This window comes from Podarcis gaigeae (genome assembly GCF_964106915.1).
Source record: "Podarcis gaigeae genome assembly, chromosome: 8".
NCBI lineage: Eukaryota > Metazoa > Chordata > Lepidosauria > Squamata > Lacertidae > Podarcis > Podarcis gaigeae.
In genome coordinates, this window is record NC_139684.1 from 13,280,793 (window position 1) to 13,304,964 (window position 24,172).

The 24,172-nt window shown below is 46.4% G+C and overlaps 1 protein-coding gene and 1 long non-coding RNA gene across 3 annotated transcripts in view; one reads left to right on the forward strand and one right to left on the reverse strand.

The window, feature by feature from the left end:
• Positions 1-3,609: 3,609 nt before the first annotated feature.
• Positions 3,610-16,489, reverse strand: LOC310849743. The gene is made up of 3 exons (XR_014567042.1): positions 16,351-16,489; positions 4,664-4,905; positions 3,610-3,761 (listed from the first exon to the last, which is right to left on the reverse strand). It is a non-coding gene; the product is annotated as an uncharacterized lncRNA (long non-coding RNA).
• The window catches only part of IFFO2 (intermediate filament family orphan 2), a gene marked incomplete at its 5' end in the record, with an annotated part of 42,497 nt that continues 34,712 nt past the window's right edge, over positions 16,388-24,172 (forward strand). For both annotated transcript variants that reach the window (XM_083750241.1, XM_083750242.1), the window contains one exon: positions 16,388-17,127. In XM_083750241.1, the coding sequence (XP_083606367.1) occupies positions 16,388-17,127 (740 nt within the window). The remainder of the gene's footprint in view (positions 17,128-24,172) is intronic.

Sequence of the window (24,172 nt, forward strand, 5' to 3'; positions counted from 1 at the left end):
ACATTTTTCCCCCCAGCGAGGCTGGGCAGCTGAATGCTGCTCCCAATGACAATTGCTTGGAGGAAATCTTCAGACTTCATAGCAGGAATACGCTAGGAGATGCAATCTACATTGTTATGTAGTGAGAGCCAGTGTGGTGCAGCAGTTAGCGTGTCGGACTAGGACCTGAGAGAGACCAGGGTTCAAATCCCCAATCAGCCATGATGTAGTTTACTGGGTGACCTTGGGTCAGTCTCTCTCAGTCTAACCTACCTCACAGGGTTGTCGTGAGGATAAAATGGGGAGTGAGAGAACCATGTGTATGCCACCTTGAGCTTCTTGGAGGAAAGGTGGAGTATATAAACGAATAAATTCTGGCTGCTGTTGTTTCTGAACATCACATTTCAGGTGTCTCTGAATGCTGTCTGGAGTCATTCTGCTTCCTAGTGGGCACATGGTAAATCTGTCCCCAGCCTGATGTTGGGAGAAGAGCTCTCTCACTCAGCACACACACACACACACACACACACACACACACACACGCCATCCTCTGCGATGGAACTGTGATGTAAGGGTACTGTATTTTTCCGTCTATAAGACGCCCCCCTATTTTGGGGGACTCCAATTTAAGAAAATGGGGGGAAATGGCCCCCATGTATAAGACACCCCCAACTTCTGGGCATTATTTTTTAGGGAAAAAACCTAGTCTTATACACAGAAAAATATGGTTTAAAAAGCATTGATTATATCTGCTTATCCCACCAAAGCTGCTGTTGTTGCCATCTGTCTGTGTCAAGAGGCAATGGAGTGCACCTCTGGGGGTGAAGTCAAACCACTGCGTTAGCAGCACCAGTGACCTCCTCAAGGTGCAAGCCTGGGCAGTGTGTATGGAAGTCCTGAGCTGACCAGAAGACAAGACACCCCTTCCCTCAGTCCTGGCATTGGTCAGCTAATTAACATGGGGGATTTATTAAGACGAATGTTGAAGTCACAGGTATTCGCATGGAACCGCTTGATGAATCTACGTACACTTTGCATTTTATTTCATACGCGGCCTGCTGTAAGAGAAGCAGGGCACAGGAGTGAGAGGGGCAAGCCTTCCACCTCCAGCAACAAGAGCCAACACAGAGGTGTGGTCTGGATCTCTCTTCAGGAGTGTATGAATTTTTTTTGCATCTACAAGTGCTTGTGGTCAGGAAAGGTGTGTCGTGGGCGAGGAGGTGGTGGTGGAAGGGCTTGGTGCTAAACTCCTAAGAGGGATGCTTTCAGTCGATGCAGCAAAGTACTGCGTCAGTTTTCTTGTATCATCATCGCAGCTGTGCCTGGGAGTGATCCTTCTGAGGTGCAAGCGGCCAACGGCTGGGAAACCGGGTTTTGCTCCAGCTCATTAAGCTTTTTGCGGAAGGCGCCATGGAGACAGCCTTGAAGTGAGGCTTCAACACCCAGTTGCTATAATGACATCTGCCCTTGACTGAACTGAGAAAGAGGGAGGGAAGAGACTAGTCCCCTGTGAACTGATGTACATCAGGCTGAAAGATTGGGCCGAGGTCATTCTTGCTTATATGCTTTTCTGTTCCTCTTTCTTCAAATTATAAACTCTGTTCTGTTTCCTCAGTAAAGTCTGACCAGGAACTTCTCTCTCTCTGGACTCCCATTCACATTATTCAACTGACTTTGCTAGCAACCCCAACTACGGACATCTTATGGGGCTGCAATCTCCGGCTTCTGAGGTTTCAACAACAATGGCTCACATGCTTTCAAGCCGATTTTCACAGCTGTGTTGCCCAGACCAGAATCTTTGAGTTTAAAAAGTTTTTGGAAGCTGAATTCTGTGTACAACATCCCTTTCTGCGAACTTTCTGCACTACCATGGAATCACAGAGTTACACAAGCTGGGCTGCTCATTAACTTGACCCCTAAGTATTTCCCCCCATCAATAGCGGCCAAGGCCTGCCCTCCATGCTGCTGCTGCAATTGTGTTGCCTCCACTTTCTGCGCTTCTGTGGGCATGATTCTGACAGCACATCTCTTCTTGAAGTTTGAGCTGCAGAGAGTCACATCAGTTCTGTTCTGGGTGAGGCAATGCTCGCAGGTTCTGAAAACCAGCCAATGGAGGTGGTGGAGCTTCTCTCTCTCTCATATTCTGAAACCTTGTAGTCGTCCCTAAGATTTCTTATTAGCTCACTCCTATAAAAAATTAACAAGATGGCCTTTTATCTGTTTGGAGCCTCTGTTTGTGCAAGTTCCCAGGTGCATGCCCGGAACTGTAACAGTGGTGTGCAATGAAATTTTTCACAGGGGAACAGTCAGGGCCTGAGGCGCAAACTTGCGAGGGTGATTGGGGAGGGGGGATGCCACACATGTCCCGATGTCGCACGTGTGAGCATTGCACCTCCCTCCCTAAGCCAGGCAGAAGCTTCCCAGGCTTTGGGAAGGAGGCGCCAGGGAAACGTTTAGGGGGCTAGCCTAGTCCCCTTAGTCCACTGACCACACACCAATGAACTGTCATCTGGTGTGCTTCTTCTTCTTCTTCTTCTTCTTCTTCTTCTTCTTCTTCTTCTTCTTCAGAGGTTCTTCATAGTTGTTCCTCTCTGGATCACCTCGTCCTCCCATCTCCTGGGGCAGCTCTGATTTCTGCAGAAATTCTGCTAAACCAACAGCGACTGGAAACGCACACACATACAAATGTGTTACATAGTCTATACAACTCTCGTGCCTAATAACGTGGAACCTTCCCCTCCCCTCTTAGGAAGCCCCAAGGGATGGGTGTGGTGGAGGGTTGCTGAATGATTTCCATGTGGCTTTATATGTTCTCCCACTATCCCAAGGGGTGTGGGAGATGAAAGAATGGTTATGCAAGAGCCCATTTTGCCCTCCATTAGCTTCTTAAGGAATTTAAGTCTGCTTCTCCCCTCCAGGCCCAGATTCCTACCTGACGTAGTTGAGTAAAGCTTGCTACAAATCAATATCCCTTTCCTTCTGACACAGGCTTTGCAAACCCAGTGCCCTCAGACCACAACTCCTGCCAGTCCACGATACTGGGGCTGATGGACGTCATAGTCCAACATCTGGCAAGGCAAGAACCAGTTTGGCAGAGGCTGTTCTCAAAAGTTCTCCTCCCTCTCTCATAACACTAGAATTCATGGACAGCCAACAAAGTTGCATGTTGGGACAGAGAAAAGAAAGGATGACTTCATGAAGCAGACAGCTGACCTGCCGATGGGTCACCAACTTGGATAGCTTTAAGAGAGGAATGGACAAATTCATGGAGGAGGCCTTTTGATGGCTACTAAGCATGATGGCTCTGCTCTGCCTCCATGGTTAGAAGGGGAGAGTGCTGTGGTTTCCCACAGGCATCTGGTTGGCCACAGTGAGAACAGGATGTGGGGCTAGATGGGCCATTGGCCTGATTCAGCTGTCTCTTCTAATGCTCCTAAACACAAAGGAGACGGTGGAGATTTCTGGCAGAAACCAGTTTTTGAAACCCCCGAACATGGAGGTTTTTTAGGGGCACACAACCCACAAAAAAGAAGCGCCGTTGAGAGTGAATGGGAGCTCCACAACAGCTCAATGTGCCAATTTCACTCTGAGGTTCCACCCTTGGCTTTCAAAATCTCAGTGAGGACTCAGTAACGCTAGATGGTGTTTTATTTTTTTACAAATCTTGTTCTCCGATTCAGACTGCAGTTTTAAATCCATGAAGTATTCTCGATGGTTCATGTTGTTGCCCTTCTAGTCTGGTGGGATGTTTTGATCTGTGCTTGTTGATCTGCCGAGCTTTGCTAGCAAAAGAGATAATGAGCTGAACAGACACCAGAGAAGCCGCATTGCTCACATCTAAGGTGTGTAGGCAGATAGGATTGTAGTCAGGAGCCGTGTAGCCGGTGAGATCCAGCACGGTTCCCTCGGTGACCTTTGCAAATGAGTTGCTGCTCCAACAAGCTTTGATTGAGCCAGCTCAGCTCCTGGGCAGTATAACAGATGATAACTTGACTTCATAGCTTACTTGGGAGGTCTGTTTGTGAGTCCTTAGAGGTGAGCTATGTTGCTGCTCTGGTTTGATACAATTCTTCAGTGTCTTGGCAGTGTCTGGAACATAGGAAGCTGCCTTATACTGGAACATTAGTCCACCTCGTTCAGTACTGTCTGCTTTGACTGGCAGCAGCTCTCCAGGGTCTCAGGCAGGGGTCTCTTCCAGTTCTACTTGGAGATGCTGCCTGGATGTGCCAAGCATGTGCTCTGAGCTATGGCTCTCACCCCACCCCCCGCTTTTATCTAGGTAGCTCAGCTCCTGTGCAATTTGCCTGAACTTGACAATTCAGCTTTGGAAACCGCAAAATAAAACTGAGTCAGAACAGATGCAAAACTTTTGGGAGATCAGCTTTAAGATCAGATGGGTCTCAGGCTCTAGTTGGAATAGTTAGCAGAACTGAATTAGTAATTTAAATTGGGAAAAATTAAGAGCACGGTTTATTGAAAAATAGAATCATACGAGTTGTAGAGTTGGAAGGGACATTAAGGATGATCTAGTCCAATGCTGTGCAATGAAGGAACCACAGCTAAATAATCCCTGAAGAGGGCCATCCAAATATTATAGTACAAGACCTGTTGAAACAACTCAGAGCCGGACAAAATAATGTGGGTCTCAAATGGACAAACCATATATAAACCTGGCTGTGCTTACCTAGGCATTTTAATGTTCCAGGAGAATTTGTTTTCCTCTCTGGCCTTCCAGGAATTGGGTTCAGCCCCACATCTGTTAGTTAATCCACCCCAAGCCTAGGGTGGGGCAGTGTCTTTTTCTGGATTACTACAGCAAAATCTCTGGACTTGTGTCAGCTGTTTTCCCCAGTTCTTTTTCTTCCCTTTATTTGCATCTGGGCATATCAAAGGGATGGGGTTGCTTCCAAAGATGTCTTTTGATGCCTGCAAAAAAAAAAAAAAAGTAATTAAGATCTCAGCCTCATTGGGGCAGGTGAGGTTGCAACATGCCTCTGACAAAAACATGCTGAAGGAGGCCTAATAGGTGCTCCTGTTTAATAGGATGAACCACAGACACATGTGGGAAAATTGCACCAACTTGTTCAATGGGCATTTGTGCTTTTGTTTTGGTTAACCAGACAGCACAGTTGGGCAGCTAGAAATTGCCCTCCCCACCCATTGCCCACTGCCTTTTCCAAACTTGCTTTGCAACAAAACAGAGACAGAAGCACAGGGGCTTCAGAGGGGAGCCCAGCTACAGCCCCTGCTTTGCATGCAGATGTTCCCAAGTTCAACCCTCAGTGGCATCACCCTGCCTATAATCCCGCAAATCTGCAGGTGGTCCGTGTGGACAGGGCTAAGCTAGATTGACCCTATGGTCTGGCTCCATATAAGGCAGCTTCCCATGCTTTTGGTTAAATAATCCATTTACTGAGAACCATGAGGACTAGGATCTTACTTTATTTTTAGGGCATGGGCCATAGCTCAGTAGTAGAGCACCTGTTTTGCACACAGAAAGTCCTAGGTTTGGTCCCAAGTGTTGTCTCCACGTAGGGCTGGAAGACAACCCCGTCTTTAACCTTGGTGTGCTGCTGTGAGTTGGCATACACAATACTGAGCTAGATGGATGCAAGGGAAGGGCTGTAGCTCCGATGCAGAATGCCTGTTCTCTGTCCAAAAGGGGAAAGACTGAAATCCTGAAGAGGTGCCATTTCACCCTCACAATTCTCTCCCCTCCAACCATCAATCTTCATTGGACTCTTTTGGGAAGAGGGGTGCCCCTTGGCTCCCCGCTACCTCAAAAAGTTTGCTTTGTATGTCTGCATACCTTGAGGTTTCTCCAAGCATGAACATACCTCTCTCTGATGTGCAAGCCTGACCGCTCTGGCTAAATGAGGCCAAGGACCTGGAGAATTGGGATTGGGATTTGTACATGGGGCATCTGCATTCTTGCAGCTTAACATATATTGTTTTAATCCTTACAGTGAGCCTTTAACATAGGGAAATATTACCACTCCATTGCTGAGGCAATGACAGCATGGTTTCCCTGATGTCCACTTGATAAGGGGTGGTTTGAACTGGGTATTGGCTGCTTTGCGGCTCAGCTTCTCGGCTGCTAGGCTACAACAGCTCACACCAAATTCAGGTTTCCACACCTGCCCCAAACTTAAGAAAATAAGGACAGCCCGCTGCATGAGGACAATGGCCCATCTAGTCCAGCATCCTCTTCTTACAGGGCCCATCCAGATGCCCCAAAGGAAAACCAGCAAGCAAGATTCAAGCACAAAGCCCTCTCTCCTCCTGTGGCTTCCAGCAACTGGTATTCAGAAGCATTCTTGCCTCTGACCATGGAGGCAAAGCACAGCCATCATAGCTTGTGTCAGGAGTAAATCATACAGAACAAGTGAAGTTACTGTATTGTTCGCTCCATAGCTTTGCGCGGCTCTTGCAGACTTTTCCCCAGGAGGGAGAAGGGACTGACGTGGCCAGTCAGTCCCTTCTCCCTCCTCGTAGAAAAGCCCGCAGGAGCCGCGCGATCCTTAAAGGGTGTGCAGCTCCTGTGGGCTTTTGCGGGAGGTCAGGGAATTGCCATAGCTGTGCGCAGCCTCTCCAGCCGGGAGAGGCTGCGCAATCTAAAGAGGAAGCCAAGGCAGCAAGCAGAAGAGGTTTAGCTCCCGGCTGGAGAGGTTGTGCGGCTATGGCAGAAGCCAAGACAGCCAGCGGGATGGATCCTGCTCACTGTCTTGGCCTCTTTGCTCTTTGGGGCTGGGGGGGGGACCCGGGCTTCCCCCGCAGCCCTGAGAAGCTCTGGGAGAAGCGGACAGGCTGTGCGCAATAATATTTTTTTTCTTGATTTCCCCCTCTAAAAACTAGGTGCGTCTTGTGGTCCGGTGCGTCCTATAGAGCGAAAAATACGGTAACTCTTTATTAGAAGAAACAGAGTCAGCTCAGGAGCGCCAGGTCTAATGGACACAACAACTCTTCTTGGTAGGTCTTGACCCTGTGACGCAGTTGTGAAGGCTTCCTACAGCCGCCTAAATCTCCTCCTCTCCTGGGTCATTCCCAAGCAATCTGAGACTCCACCAATGCTCCTGGCCTCTCCACCTCCTTCTTCATACCTCTCCTGGTTCTGGTAGACCAGCGGGGAGGGGAGCTTGTTGCAGCAGGACAGGGGGGAATGCCCTGGCTTCTTCACCAGTTGGGCTCATCTCTGCCCCTTGGCCTCCCTCTCCTGCTTCCGCCTCTTCTTCTGCTTCTGGCTTCTCTGTGCCACAGACTCTACCTGCTCACTAAACTCTGTTGCCTCTTCAGCTTCTGACACCTCTGTCTATTCAATAGGATGGGGGTGTGGTGTGAAAGTACTTCAAATTTCTTCAGATTGGTTTGAGCTGTAGGGCTGTCAGGCACGATGCGGACAGCCTTCCCTTCTCCAGATGTTTTAGACCCACAACTGCCATCAGCCCCCAGCCAGCATAACTGAATTTTTGGTCCAAAACATCTGGAGGTCACCAGGTTGGGGAAGACTGCAGTGGTGCAATGAAGAAGATCCCTATCTTAATCATGACTCTTCCTGTGGAATGAGAATGGGAAGAAATGGGGTGCTGGGTGTGGGATGGCATTTCTTACTCCACCCTTGGCCATCGCCCTAAAAGCACACTTGAGATCTTAGGAAATGCTGTTATGAAGGAGACACCCCAGAATTTAGCTGATTCAACTTTTGCTGATGCAGCGCCTTTTTTAAAAAACACGTTTGCTTTGGGTTATTCTGGATCATGGTGTCTCCCTCTGGCCTGACATAGAGCAATTTTTTCAGATGATGATGAGCGGGCGAGGTTTGCCTTAGACATCAAGCTGTCCATCAACCTGTCCAGTAAAGTTAGTGAGGAAATGGCTGCTGTCCTTGTCTCAGTCTGTACCTGTTCTGACATATCTGTATAGCTGTGGTGTAAGGGATAACACCTTCTGCCACCACCCATCTAGTTGTTGATTTATGAATTTCAGAGGAAGCATCCAAGCATGTCTCACCCATTCCTAATTAGAGCACAGTCTTCTAAGGTTGGCGGTTTGAATCCCCGTGACGGGGTGAGCTCCCGTTGCTATGTCCCTGCTCCTGCCAACCTAGCAGTTTGAAAGCACCTCAAAGTCCAATTAGATAAACAGGTACCGCTCCAGTGGGAAGGTAAACGGCATTTCCGTGTGCTGCTCTGGTTCGCCAGAAGCGGCTTAGTCATGCTGGCCACATGACCCGGAAGCTGTACGCTGGCTCCCTTGGCCAATAAAGCGAGATGAGCGCCGCAACCCCAGAGTCGGTCACGACTGGACCTAATGGTCAGGGGTCCCTTTACCTTTACTTCTAAGGATCTAGAAGAGTCGTCTAGTTCTTTTACCATTTATTTGTATGGTACTGCTGCTGTTGTGTCCCAGCTTAGATCAGGTTGCAACCTGGTAGTGGGTTGTGACCCACCACTTAGGCACCAGGAACCTTGAAGATCCCTATACACTGCCTGGCTAAAACTCTGGAGATCTGGAGTTTGGTAAGTGCTTGGATGGGTGCCTGCCTGTGAACCACACATACATCATCTTGGGTGCCAAGGATAGGATAGGAAACAAATGTAATAAAGACCTAGTTGAAATGTAAGAGAACCAAGGTGACCCAGAAGCTTTCTGGACAGCCTTGGGTCAAGTTGCTAGCTCCGGCTGGCAGATTGGGTATCGCTTGCAGAGTCAGCCCCTTCGTCCATCCAACTCTGCCATACAACCACAGCCATCCACCTAAAATGAGCACTGGAAACTGCTTGATATTTAGATGCATTGGCCCACCTAGCTCAGTATTGTCTGTGTTGAGTGGCAGTGGTGATCTGTCCCAGTCCTACCAGGAGGTGCTGCCAGGGATTGAACCTGGGACCTTCTGAATGCAAGGCAGATGCTCTACCACTGAGCTATGGCTCTCCCCTTCAAGACATAGGCATATAGGGAGGTGCCTTTGACCATGTCATACCTTGCTTCATCTAGCTTAGTATTGTCTACACTAGGGGTAAAATACTGGTGCCCTCTAGGAGCTGTTGGACTCCAATTCCATCATTTAGGCACCAGTCTAATAAATGAATGAGGCAAAAAACATTCACCTTCCCCTTTTGGCTAATGAAACAATCTATGGCCTTTTAAACTGGGGGAGTTGGGTATTGTTTCCATTTCCTTTTTTGGGGGAAAGCTGTCTTTATTAAAGCTTGAAAAAAAACCCAAAGAAAAAGCAATATAGAAAAGTTAACATCAAATACCAAGCATTTGAAACATAAAAACTAAATGAAAGAAAATAAGGAAAAAGAAAATACTTCTAATTCACCATAGCTTTATAGACTTATGCAAACCGCTTGCTCCATAATAGCATTCAACTCTTCTACTTTCCGTAAACCAACCCTTTTCAGTCTTCAAACCAAGATATCACAAGCTCATTTCCTTTTCCATAAGGGGTTTCCAATAAAAAATAAATGTCAACAGGGATTTTTCTCTAATTAAACACGTCAGCTGTGCCATCTCAGCCAAATTCATTAATTTCAATAACCAACCTTCTATAGTAGGTAATAACTGTTTTGAACAATTAAAGAATAGAAATAAAGCACATCTTTGGCCCTCCAGATGCTACTGGACTACAACTCCCATCATCCCTGACCAGTTGGAGCTCATGGGGAAGCTTAACTGCATTCACAGGGGCATAGGTTCCCAACTCCTGCTCTACTGCCTATGCATGGGCGTAGCCAAGGGGGCAGGAAGGGGCAGCTGCCCCCCAATGAATAAAAATCCATAGCAAACTAAGGTTCTGCCCCCCCCCAACAAAAGGTCTGCCCCCTCTTAACAAAAATCCTGGCTACGCCCGTGTGCTTATGAGAGAAGTAGAAGCCTTTCCAAGATTACGTTTTGCCATCTGTAGTAGCTTTAACTGTTCTTCATGCAAGCGATCTGAGGCCAGTTAATCAGGTGGACTTTTTTAGTTGCTGAAAAGATTTTTAAAACCATTAGCCAATAAACCAGCTCTCAGCATTGCATTCCTGGTTATCACTCTCAGCATTTGCTTTCTCTAGAGTCTTAAATCTTATCTCTGCAAGTCCTGGCCAAATCCTGTACAGCTTGCTCACATATTGTTTGTTGTGTTGGTAGCCAGATTATCCATGAGTCAAGCTGCCGGTGATGTCATTTGCTCTTTTGTTATCTCTGCCTCTGCGAAAGAGCCAGGTACAGTCCCACCAGCAAATTCTCTTGTTCTTGGTCCAGAATTATGGGCGATGCTTCCAGGAAATACCAAAGCCCTATCCCTTATATGGTGAGGCTGGATCACCTGCGTGACTCATCCACCTTTCCTTCTTCCCACCTTGACAGTTTGAAGAAAGGCTCTGAGAAGAACACAAGAGTTGATGTTATAAAGTCACCGCTTTTGAGGCTGTGGGCTCTGAGTCACCACAACTGATGAAGTCATATTGATGCTCTTCCTCAGAACATGCAAGTTCTTGTCCATTGCCCATGCTGGACCGCTCCTGTCTGGGCATTGCATTCCATTCTGCTTTGCTGCACATTTTTTTCTCCAAGTAAGGTCACAGGAGCTGCTGGGCCCGGATCGTTAGGAACCCCTGAACCGTTTGCTTTTGACAAATTAGACACAAGAGGTGTAGCCTGGAATTAATGGCTGAAATGAATCCATTATCCTCTTGTTCTGGAACCTGATTTCCCACGCCCTGACTCTGCTTCTCGCGGAAGAGCGTTCCCATATTATTGATATTCCTATGCAATCTGAACTGATTTCACGACAATTAAAATCCAACACAAATAATTTGAGTGCAACAGAAATGTTGTTGGATGCATGGATGTTCCAGTGTGCAGGCATGACAGACCTCTCCTCCCTCTAATGGGCTCAGTAAATGTCATTTGTGAGGTGTTAGCATGTGTGGCATTCAGCTGGAACTAAGTACTCGCACAATGGACTTCACCCATGACTGTTGTCAGGCTACATCTCTGCAGCTCACGTCAAATTTTACAGTACAGTTAGATGCAAAAATTGCCACAATGGGGGGGGACGGACCACATAAATCCCTTGAGAACAGCACTCTCCAGTACCCCAGGAAAACTCACACATAGTATTAGGTCACTGGAAGTGTCCTGCCTCTCAATGCAGAGATTCCACTCTTACCTTTCACTGCTAATTACCAGACCTTGGTACACTTACCAAATGTATTTCTGAAACGTTCTTATTGCACTGGCCACCCCAGCAGCAATTAACACCCATCAATTATATGTTAAAGATCATACCTCCTACAGTTGGAGTTTGGAAGTCAGTCTCTTGGTATTTTACCAAGTCTTTGTGGGCAAAGTGAATGGAATCAGCCTGTTTTGTTTCTTAATTAGAGAGTTTACTGCTTGAACTTAAGGGTTACTTAGTCCTTGAAAACCAGGAAGGAAAAGACACAAGATCTACCCACCCGGGAAGAATGGCAGATGAAGTTGATAGACTACATGGAACTGGCAGAAATGACTGGCAGAATCCGAGACCAGGGAGAAGAGTCGGTGGAAGAAGATTGGAATAAATTTAAAGATTATTTACAGAAACATTGTAAAATTAATGAATGTTAGAAGGATGTTGGAATGAAGTTATGTGGTTTTCGCAGAAATGTTACAAAGGATTAAGTAAAAATAGACTGTTAATTGGTGAAAGGAGGAAAAGTAAAGTTAGATTATATCAAGATAAATTATAGGACAAAAACTGGGAAAGATGGAAAGGATTTGCTGAAATAGCTAACCGAACTAGAACACAAAAAAGGGAGGTGTGAGGAGGTCAAGGAAACAAGCAAATGAAAGATAAGTTATGGGAATGTTCGTTATGTTTTTACTTGTTTCTATTTTTCTGGTTTTTTTTTCTTTTTCCTTATTGTGATGTGTTGTTTTGTTTTTGCTTAATTTGGTGTTTTCTCTTTTTTTCTTTTTGTAACCCTTAAAACTTTAATAAATATTACTTTTTTTAAAAAAAGGAAAACCAGGAAGGAAAAGATAACTATTGGGGACATCATTATTACTATCTGTGATTGGTGAGAATCAGCAGTTCTCAGCCACAAAAATATAATGGAATTGCTTTAGGGACATCCTGAGTAATTAGGGGGGCAGTCCATGAGGCAGCAACTCCATAGAAGTCAAAGACTGAAAGAATCCCTTCTAACCTCTATAAGATCAACAACAGCACATCTGATCTACGACCGGATGGATCCTTTCGCAAGACAAAGCTTTTTGTTTCTCCAAAGTCACTCGGACTTCAGTGGAAGGAATTGTTTCCGAGAGTTATTAATTGAAATTCAATCACTTCGTCAGGGGATGAAATGAGACCATAATGCAATTAGGCAGTGGCTTAAAATGCTAACCAGATGAAAGGTCTCTATTGTCTCCTACTCTGTGTCATCCTTTTGAATTGAACCTGCCAACTGAGAGCTTGGCTGAGGCAATCTTGATCCATTTGGATTCTGTACTTTTTCACATAAAAAGGACTCATAGATGGGAGATGGAGACAAAAAAGCCAGGCCTCAGCCTCTAAACCTGTTTGCAGTTCCAGGATTTTGGCAGCCTATGCATTTGCTTCTCTTGTCGTTGTCTGGGATTAACTTTCCTCATGCTGAGATGTAGCAGGCAGCCTCCTTTGAGGGCAGATGACTCTAGTCTGTCTGGGTGTTTGATGGATAAAACAATTGCACCCATCACAGATATGTGGTCAAGACTACCTCCTTCCACATTGGCTGACTGGATTGAGACATCATGCAGAGATGCAACCAGTGGCCTGTTCTTTGGGAGGGTGCTTTGGGTTTCCCAAGAACCTTTAATTCTTTAACACTTTCCAGAAGTTCTCTAAAGGCAACTCTAGGAATGGAAGGTCACATGTTAAATCCTCGCATTTAACTGCCAGCAAAGAAGGATACTGCCCCAACCCTGGCCCCCAGCCTACTGTCAAACCACAAAACACAGCATTGCTGGAGCAAACAGGGCACCCTAATTTCTCCATACAGGAAGAACATACGCCTCTATGCAATACCTCTTTCTCTCATCTGGATTAACACACCCACCCAGTGCAATTATTTCAGCAAGCAGACAGAACAACAATGATGGAAGCTTCCTTGCCTGAGGTATGCTGAGAACGCACAAGGCACACACTGCCTCTCCACCTGAAAGAAAGTGCTACGCCTTAAAGTAGCCAAACCCCAAATGCCTCCCAGACAATTCATGCTTTGCTTCTTCAAACCAGATGACCAAAATAAGGCCCCAAGTTCAAGTGGAAGATCACAGACTTTGTTAGTGTGAGATGGCGAACCCTTAAAGGAATGTGGAAATGGGGCCTAGCATGAAAGGTGCTTCAATTTCTCTTGGCTTCCTGGCCGATAGCTCCTGCCACGTCCCCAAGCTCTTTTGCCTTATCATAGCATAGAAAACTCCCTGAAACAAGATCCTGCTTCGTTTCTCTTTTCTTTCGCTCAAACTGATCTTCCACTTTTCTTACTTCTGTACACTGCTTGCCACTGGTTGCACCTTCACCAAATGGGCATTTCTGAGCATTCCATGGCATCAGAGACACTCAACCAATGGCTGCAGATGGCGCTGGGGCTGTTACAGTGCCTAGATGAGAAGCAAAGGGTTGATTGACAAGTTCATGCTGCTGGGATGGCCTCTTCCCTAAGAATTGAGGATTGCAGTGGTGTTTTCCAAAACTATTTGTTTATGAGTTGTATTGGCATTTATTAACTCCATAGAAATTGAGGCAAATGAGGCTATTATGACAGGAGCTGTAACCAAATAACGTTGGTGAGGAAACATACTAGTGTGTTTGCTGCAGGAAAAATGAACCGTGTGGATTTTAATTAGAATTAAAGCCTGTTAATGGTCAGATAAACTCTGCCAGTGCCTCTGCAGTGAACCATACAAGCTTTGATGTGCTTTTAAGCAGAAGCAAAACAAGTGCCTTCTTCAGAGCCCCCTTTCTTAATGTCCCATGTAAACTTCACAATGCCCAAGTTGTCCAGCTCCCTTGTACGTCAGCAGTGGCGGCTGCGGGAGGCTTTGGTGAAGCCAGCAAAGAAAGGCAGCCTCTCCATTTGAACACAATGCTCCTTCTGTGCAGCTGGAGGGAGAGAGGAGAGGGGGGCAACGAATGTGATGACGAACAGCCTGGAGGCTGGGTGGTGAATCTCCACTCTGATGAAAGCAGGGTTTTTTTTTTTTTTACTGTAGTCCAGGCCTTCAAGCGCAGCCTGCCCACAGTCACCTGGTCGTGTTTGGTGACTTGCAGGGGCTTGGGATAAAATGGAAAACAGCACCCTTGATTTGCTGCCTGCTTGGGTATGCAAAAACAGGGGCTTCTCACAACATCTACCATGCCCCAATGTGTACCTGGTGGCTGCATTTGACTCAGAGAGTACTCAGCTAACCCGTATCAGTGTTAACATCTAAAGCTCAGGAGCTGCCCCAAAGAGGCATCATGTCTCTAAATATCGGTTGCTGGGAATCACGGGTGGGCAGAGTGCTGTTGCAGTGGCGTAGCGTGGGGGGTGCAGGGGGGGCCGGCCGCACCAGGCACAACATCTGGGGGTTAGGGTTAGGGGGCGCAAATCCACAGGTTAGGGGGCGCAAATCCACGGGTTAGGGGGCGCAAATTACTTGCCTTGCCCCGGGTGCTGACAACCCACGCTACACCACTGTGCTGTTGTGCTCATATCCTGATTGCAGGCTTCCCAAAGGCATCTAGTTGGCCAATGTGAGAACAGGATGCTGGACTAGATGGGTCAATGGCTTGATCCAGCAGGCTCTTAGTTCTTTTCCAGTTCAAAAATGTATTGTTGTTAGCTGCTCTGAGCCCGGCTCCGGCTGGGGAGGGCGGGATATAAATAAAAATGTATTATTATTATTCCAGGGTACAGCTAGAACAGCTTGTGACCCAAGAGAGCTCCACCTCTCCTCCCCAGTGCCCCCTCCAACACTGCAAAGCATTCTGAGACTGCAAGCCACTTTCGCAGCATGACCTCTCTTAGCAGTCTGCTGCATTAAAAGAGAGAACTTTACCCAGCTTCAAGGTCACGCTAGCTGGTGTGCTGGTGTAGTGTGCTGGTGTAGATCAGCATGGGGAATGCTGGTGGACTACAACACCCACCAGCCACATGATGAATGGCTAGGGATGATGGAAGTTGCAGTTCAGCACCACGTGGAAGACCCCAGGTTCCCAACACTGAGTGTAGCTGAAAAGTAAGCCTGCAACTTATGCACATTTAACTAGTGTGCATTCAGCTTTATGCACAGGGTAAAAATATGTATATTTAAAAATGTAAAAGGGGGAGGAAAGTGGGCAAAGTTCCAGGAAAAATGACCTTGGCAATCCAGCCGGCCATTGAACCCAATGGGTTTTAACTATATGTGATTTTGGCTTACCTTGAACTGGAGGGAAGAATGAGTCGAGGGGCCATGCGCAGTTAAAACAAAAAATGTCCCCGAGCATGCTCAGAGTTCATGCACCTCAGCACCACTGAGCAGCCACGATGTGAATCGCGGACGAACCTGACCCCCTTGACTCTTTTAACTCAACGTAGAAACCCACCGCACGGAGCACGTGTTCAACACACGCAGATTCGTGGGCGTGGTTAGAGCGGGCGACGCCGGCGGCGACGTGGGCGTGGCCCACGTGGAGCAACGCCTGAGCTCAAGCCGCGCAAGGAGGGGGGCGTGGCCTGCAGGAGCACGCCGGAGGACCGCAACGCGGAGGGAAGGGAGTGGGCGGAGTCTGAGGCGCGGCTCGATGCTGAGAGGGAGGGATGCTGCATAAAAGAATGAGAGGCGTGGCCAAGACAGGCATATAGAAAAGAGAACGGGAGGAGAGGGCGTGGCTAAGAGACAGAAGGGGCGTGCTCAAGCTATAGGAAAGGGACTAGAGGAAAAAAGGAGGCGTTGCGGAGTGGGCGGGTCCTTCTCCGCGCAGTCCCCACCCCGCCAAGCCAACCCCAAGACGCTCAGTGGCCGCCTTTTGGGTTAGTTTGCCGGCGAGCACTGCAGAGGCGGCAGCAGCATCGGCGGCGCCGGCGCATCTTCCTCTTCTTCTTCCCCCCTCCCCCCTCCCGGCCATCGAGTCCATTTTCACCTCGGCGCGAGGAGGAAGCTGCGAGGATGGCCGTTTCGAACGTTCGGGCGTTTGAATTCCACGGCGGCGGCGGCCGTTACCGTTCCAACGGCCGGATCCCAACGGCCGAATAATTCAAACGATAAGAATGAAATAACTTCTATTATTTTTTTTATTTGCATATTAAAAATAATATCAGGGAAAGCGACGTCCCGTGTGGTAAGAGGAACAGATATATAGATATTTAAAAGAAACAATTTTTTTACCTCAGTGAAGGATAAAGGGAGGGCGACGCCGCTGAAAATGATGCTCAACTCGATGCTGTTCGGCGAGATGGCGGCGCGGGCTTTCCCGGCGTCGGCGGGGCCGGCCTCCTCGTCGGGGGTCGGGGGCGAGATGGACGACGGCGTCGGCGGGGCCCCGCCGGTGACGGCGGCGCTGCGGAACGACCTGGGCTCCAACATCCACCTCCTGAAGGGGCTCAACGTGCGCTTCCGCTGCTTCCTGGCCAAGGTGCACGAGCTGGAGCGGCGGAACCGGCTGCTGGAGAAGCAGCTGCAGGCGCAGCAGCTGAGCGAGCGCGAGCGGCGCCTCCACTACAAGCGCTTCCCCAGACACCAGGCCGTGCAGACGGACCCCGTGCCGCCTTCCATGCCCCCTTACGTGCCGTCCGCGGCGGCGGCGGCGGCGGCCGGGCCTCCTCCTCCCCACCCGCCTCCTCCGTCGTCGGCTTCATTCTCCTCGTTCCCGCCGGCATCGGCTCCCGCCTCGCAGCTGCCTCACTCGCACTCGCACCCGCCGTCGCACCACTCCCCCTCCTCCTCCTCGCAGCAGCACTACAGCCGCTTGCCCGGCACCATCTGGAGCTACACGCAGGTGAGGCGGACGGGCGGAGGCGGCCTGGAGACCCTGCAAGGGCCCGGCGTCTCCTGGGTGCACCCGGACGGCGTCGGCGTCCAGATCGACACCATCACGCCCGAGATCCGCGCCCTCTACAACGTCCTGGCCAAAGTCAAGCGGGAGAGGGACGACTACAAGAGGAGGTGGGTGGAAGGCCGCCGCGGGGATGGGGGGGCGGGGGGGAGTGTGACACGTGGATATTGGGGGTGGGGCGGGGCCGGAGAGGACCCCGACTCGCGAATTGGCAATCTTTGCGTGTATGGGATTGACACGTGAATCATGGGGTAGCTGCGGCACGTGAATGGTCTGTTTGTGTGTTTGGAAATGGCGCGTGGATTATGGGGTGACTGGGACATATTAATGGTTTGTGGGGGGGGGGGATAACACGTTAATAGTGTCTGTAGGTATGGGAATGATGTGTGTGGGAATGGTCTGTGCTTGTGTGGGAGTGGATTATTCAATCAGTGGGACATGTATGTGGTTGGTGTGCTGGGGTGTAGGGGATGACCAGTAAGTATTATAATAAATAACAAGATGAAAGATGAAAAAACCTTTTTTAATAATTCTAGTGGCACCTTAAAGATCAACTAAATAGAAGCTTTCAAGGTATGAGCTTTTTTGTGTAATACACACTTCGTCAGAATTTGCACACGAAAGCTCATACCTTGAAAACTTCTATTTAGTTGATCCTTAAGGTGCCACTGGTATTATTAAAAAAGATTTTTTCATCTTTCATATTGTTATTATGACTATGACAGATCAACACGTCTATCCACCTGAATCTATAAGTGTTGTGTGTGAGAGCGGGGATGACATGTGGATTATGGGGAATGGTTGAGACATGAGGATTGTGGGAAGTTGGTTGGAATAGGACTCTTGATTTGGGGTGGGGGAGAGTGTCCTAAGCAGTCTTTCTTATGGGGAGCACTTGTGGCACCTGAGGAAACTGGGCACATATGGGAGAGAGTGTGGTGTTAGTGGAGATATTTGGGCTATATTCCAGCTAAGTCTTAAGAGTAGACCCACCAAGATTAATGGATCTAAGCTTTGGTTATTTAGAAGAATTTAGAAATTGCCTAGAATAATTTAAGAGGCATAACAGTCTTTAAAAACCCCACTACCTTTCATCATTTAATCAGAAACAAAACTAGACACCTAAAACAGGCCAGTTTCATTGGAAAGCTCTGGCAAGTCTTCACAAGACATCTGAAGCAGCTGTTGGTTGTTTCTTATGGATGCTAGTTAATCATGTCCATTAATTTCAATGATTCTGCTATGGGTATGACCAGTGCTGCATACAATCTTTTACTGTATTTCTGACAGAGATGGGTAATTTGTAGCTAGACCACAGCTATCAGGATCCCTGACTATTAGGCTTGCTGACTGCTGGGAGGTGGAGTCCAGCAACATCTGGAGGGCAGAAGGTTGGCTAATATCCATCCTTTTACATTTCCATCTTATGATTTAGTTATACTTTGTATTATAAAAAAATGCATTTCCCTTTTATGTCTATTGGCTCACTCATTTACTTTTTGTATGATTGGAAATGATTGCATGGGTACATTTCCTGTAGATCAGAGATGGAAAATCTATGTCCTTCCAGATGTGGTGGAATTTCAGCTCCCATAGTCATCCCTAAACTCTGGCCATGTTGGCTGGGACTGATGGAAGTTGGAATCCAACAGTATCTAGAGGACCACATGGGTTCCACATCACTCATAAGCTCCACTTATGGAATTTTCTTTAGTATGAAAACTCACCAGAACTTCAAAAACATAAAGCAGCAACATTAACAATCATTTAAAAATATAGGCTACTTAAAGCAGTATCATAAAGTTCCTGTACTCATAGAAAACCTATCCATCTTAAAATAGCTCTCTCTCTCTTGTTAAAGAGAAGGCCACATAAAATAAATGGGGTTTTAACTCTCAAAGGTTCTTTTTAAAGGGATGTTTGCTTGCAGTTCTAATAAAATGTCAGCCGGATGGATGGAGTTTAGGAAGAAATAGCTCCTTTGGCCTTCCTAAACAATTATAGTTCATCCGGAAGGTTAATTTCATCTGTATTATTAGAAGCACAATTCTATGCACATTTACTCAGAGCTAAGTCCTGCTGTATGTTATGGGCTTATTCTTGGGTAAGTGCATAGGATTGGGACTTTGATATAGTTAACCTTTCCTTTGGTACATTTATAGTGAAAGTAGTAGAGAGGGCCTCTTGCCCCCCTGACCAATGAATCTAGCTCTCAGGAGTCTTTGGAGGGGGTTTGGATAGTAGATTTCTTTCTTTACTTAGCTTCCTACTCTGCCTTTCCTCTGATAGGCCTGAGACTGTTTAGCAAATTAGCATTGGATGGGTTTAGGTGGTGGTGGTGATAATGATGATGTAAGAATATTAACCTTCCTTTTGCCCCTGCCCCCATCTGTCCCAGACATTTGGAAGCTTTTTTGCAGGGGGAGAAGGGCTCAAGGTGAAATTCAGTGGAGGAGAAATGAGAGAAGAAGAGAGATGGATGGATGGAAGGAAGAGGGATAGAAATATACAGCTGGGGAATGGAATGAATGAAACTGAAGGGCTGAATAACAGTGGGAGTAGAGGGATGTGGAGAAGAGGAAGTGAAGAAAGGGAAACACTGAGTAAGAAGGGGAGGAGAAAATGGATGGAGGATGACAGAGGAAGTGAAGATACTGGAAGGGTAGTAGGAATTGGGGAAGAGAGAAATAAGTCAGGGATGAAAGATTGTAGTGTAGGAGAGGAGAAGTGGGGGGTGGAGAGCAAGGCAGTAGGGACATGGGGATGAATGAAAAGGGGGGGGGAGGGAATAGAGACTGTTAGGAATGCATGGGGGGAGGGAGAGGACTGAAATATGCTGGAAAGGAGTACACAAATAGAGTAGGGAGGCCAGCTTGGAATGGAGCAGAAAGAGAGGGGGTGGTAAAGAAAGAAAAGGACATTGAAATAAAGGTACAGTCACAAAGATTGCCAGAAGTTCACTTAGTCTATTTCTGTCTTAAGACTGAGCCACCAGATGCTTCTGGATAACTTCAACCCATTGTCTATCCCAGTACCTGATATTCAGAAGTATGTTTGCAGAGTAGGAATTGGATATTCAAATTAATAAATAAGGATTTTTTTGGGGGGGAGAGAGAGATGAGGAAATCTGCAATTGGGGAAGAGGATAAATAAGGGGGAGGGGAAGATATGCCACTATCAGGCAATTACAAAATTTGGGATGGGGGCAGGAGTAAGAGAGAGCAGGATAAAGTAATAAATAGTACATCAGTTCTTACTCTCCAGAGCTCAAAGAGTTAGGCAAAGATTCACTGTTTACCATAGATAACAGTGAAGGGGGGAATCCTGGTCCTTCTGGCAGAAAGTCATATTTATAATGCAGTGCTTAAAGACTTATCCTTGTCAGGGCTTTGTGTTTCTTAGCTTATCTTGGTAGAGTTGAGGGGTATGGGGAGAGTTGATAATGGGCTGGAGGGGAGGGGGTTTGATGCGACATAGAATGAGGGCCTCTGAGATGACAGATGGCAGCGGGGATTTTGGTATGTAAATCTCTACTCCTTCCCAACCCAGTAGGAAGTGGGGGCAGCACATCAGGTGGGGGAAGGGGATCTAAAAGGGGAGATGATGTACATGGGCGGGAACAGCACTTCCCATTCCACCCACGCACATGCCAGTAGAGCAGGAAGTGAGTTCTTGGGGGAACTGGAGAGGGAGGGCGTGAGTTTTGAATAAAGTGAGATAAAAAAGGAAGTGGTTGTTGGAATACAATTTTTACCTTCTTTTAGGACAATAGACAGTGGTGACAGATGGGCCCTGGGGTAGACTTCATGATGATAAGTGGTGGGATGAGGTGCTGTATTTCACATGAATTAGGCAAAACAGTTGGCTGATTAGTTCAGTGGGCTCCCTAGTTGTGGAAGAAATAGACAGTGGTTTTTGTCTTATGCTTTCCTCCTTCAGCATAAAGTCTGAAACTTATGGAGGATGAAGAGGAGTGAAAGGGATTGTGAGGTGGCTTCATGGGGAGCATATGGTGGTTCTGTGCAGAGGAGGATGCAGTTGTCAAATTTAAATACTGTGATGCTGCATACTCCAGTGCAGAGTGGGAATTGAGTTTATGACCCTTGACAGAGGAGTAATTTTCATAAGATGGGTACTTTGCATGATGTGCCAATTAGGGCACTGGAAAAGGCCTATGTTCAGTACAAGATGGCAGCATGAATGGTCAGGGAATCTCTCTGTGCGGTACTGGTTTTCTGACTGTCACTGTAGGAAAAGGTGGGAGGGGGGAGAGAGAGAGGGTGCAACGTCACCTCAATAAAAATTGGATAATGAATACCTGTGTCTCATGTCAAAGAAAGGGGGGGGTTAAAATTATTTGTAAGATGACACACCATAGAATTAGGGTTTGGGTTATAGAGAAGGAAACATAAAAAAGACTCTCTGCCTAATCTACTCAAGGGAAAAGATGAAATCGAGCAAATCGAGCATTTCTTGAACTCTGGTAGTCAGGGTTGTGGGTAGGTTCCTGCCCGGTTAGGACGATACCTCTGGCAAGGACATTATAGAGACATCTGCTTTTTTGCTCTGTGTTTACAATTTGGTAGCAAAAGCTGGTTGGGGATTTCTCCTTGATGAGCCTGCTTTTTGGCTCCTGTGAATGAGCTCAGTGGTGCAGTATTTAGACTGAGAACACTGCAGAGGAAGGGATTGCATCCAAACAAAGCTGTTTGAATATAATGCTTTCCTTTAAAAAAAGAAAAAAACACCTGTGCAGCCTCATTTCCTATAAACTCAAAGTAGATTTGAGCACATTGATTGAGTTGCCTCTTTAGTATGCTGTCTTTCTCCCCTGTTATATGGTATGTGTGTTGTGTAGGTGTAAATAGGAATGTAGGAAGATGGCCATATGAATAGGTAACTGCCTTGAGAAAGCTGCAGGAAGCAACCTTCCTTAAGCTAGACCTTCTGGGCGTAAGCATTCTCTTTTTAATTGGTAGGCACCCACTCTTTTTTAGGGCCCAGCTATTCTGCCTGTCCTTATCGTCATACTTCATGTTGGACTGGAACACGTGATTTTCCTCATAATACTTGCTTCTGAAATATTCTGTAGATATAGTGTAACCATGACTTTAAAAATTGAGAAGGAAATGTTATAGTCAGTCTTGACTGCCACTTGCACACTGTATTGTTTTAGGTACAGTCAGCAAACAGGCTTCCTCTTGGTCCCTGTTCTGTATATTTCATATGATATTTACTCTATAATGTGGAGTAATGGTGGCATACATTACCTTTAAAAGTTGGCTGGAACTCTTAACTCTATCAAATACTTTTGAGATACAGTGGTACCTTGGGTTACATACGCTTCAGGTTACAGACTCCGCTAACCCAGAAATAGTACCTCGGGTTAAGGACTTTGCTTCAGGATGAGAACAGAAATTGTGCTCCGGCAGCGCGGCAGCAGCAGGAGGCCCCATTAGCTAAAATGGTGGTTCAGGTTAAGAACAGTTTCAGGTTAAGAATGGCCCTCTGGAACGAATTAAGTACTTAACCCGAGGTACCACTGTAATGCTGAGTTTAGAGAAGAATGAATATTTGAAGATGTTGACCTTTGGGTTTGTAAACAGCAATAAAAACATTTTGTCATTATTAAGGCTTTTATTTATAGATGATAACAAAATAATTAAAAAGAACATAATAATCCTTTCTGTTTTTTCGTTATTTTAAGGGCTCAGTCTCCAGCACTATTTTTTAAAATAACGCTCATAGTTTTTGCTACTTTTAAAGAAACTGTGTCCTTGCTCTTTATGCTCTGACTCTTTATTTTGAAGTTGCTTACCCAAGTCTTGTTTGGGTATTTAAACTCTTTACTGTTATTATGCGAAGCAGATGGCATTGTAAATGTATGTTATTTATTAATGGTTTTGGTAGCTTACTGTGGATATTCTAAAAGGTATTGGAACACATAAGTGATCCTGATGGTGCTGTTGTGGGTGGGAGCCCATGGAAATGTCATAAGGTGGTACAGCATATATTGGCTGTCTTTTTACAGCAGAACAAATAATCTAATATAGGACTGTTTCTGAAGCTGGTCCTACTCTGAGTAAACCCATTGAAGTTGATAGAAATGTCCTACTAAGCTCCATTTGTTTCAGTGGATCTTCTCTGAGTAGAACTTACTGGATACAACCCAAAAAGTGAAAAGTCCTGAATTTCCTCTGTCGTCAATTGGAGGATTCAACTGTAGATAAAATTGCTGGCGCTCCCCTCCCCCTGGTGTGTAATTCTATAAGCTGTATATGGTCCCTATTTTAAGTAGCAAATTCACAGAGGTTACCGATCACTTCTCTTAAAACATTTTACTTACATTTTTATTGTGTTCTTTCTCCATGGCACTAAGGGCAGTGTGTGCACCCTCTTTTGTTCACAGCAACCCTGTGGACTAGGCTAGGCTAAGAGATGGTGAGTTTCATGCCTGAGTGGAGGCTGAATATGGGTCAACACTATTATTATTATTATTATTAGTAGTAGTAGTAGTAGGACCACCCTGCCCGACTGACTGGGTTGCTCTAGGCTACTCCATACTGCCTCTCAGTGGTGGGTAAGAATGATCATCAGACACTGAATTTTTAAAAATGTGCTAGAGAAATAATTCCTTCTCTTCCCTCCCTTCTTCAGTGTGTATGTGGGTGTCCACAGGATACACAGTTTTTGTGGACTCACTTTGCACTGCTGGCTGCTTGTGTGCGATTGGGCATAAGGAAACATGGCTGGCATGGTATTAGGGGATAGGAGAGCAATAAACTCATTGTAACTCAAGGCCCAGAACAAATACATGGATATTACAATAATTTATTTCCGCGGGAAGTCTGACATGCCACTCTAATCTAAGACTTCAGTTGTTTTAAGTGAAAAACCACTGAAATCTCAGAGAATGTATGAGTTCAGGTTCATAGTTGTTGGTTTTTTAAGCAGAAGTTGACAAATGAGAATACAAGTTATTATTGTAACTTCTATGCTCCCACTTTCTTGTTCCTGCAAAATAGTATCCTCCACAAATAAATCCATGAGTGGCACACTGATACATGAAATTTGTAAATGAGGCTATGGTGGAATAAGAATCTATGTGACTGCCGTTTTCAACGGAAAAAGGAAAAATACAGACATTACAGTCTT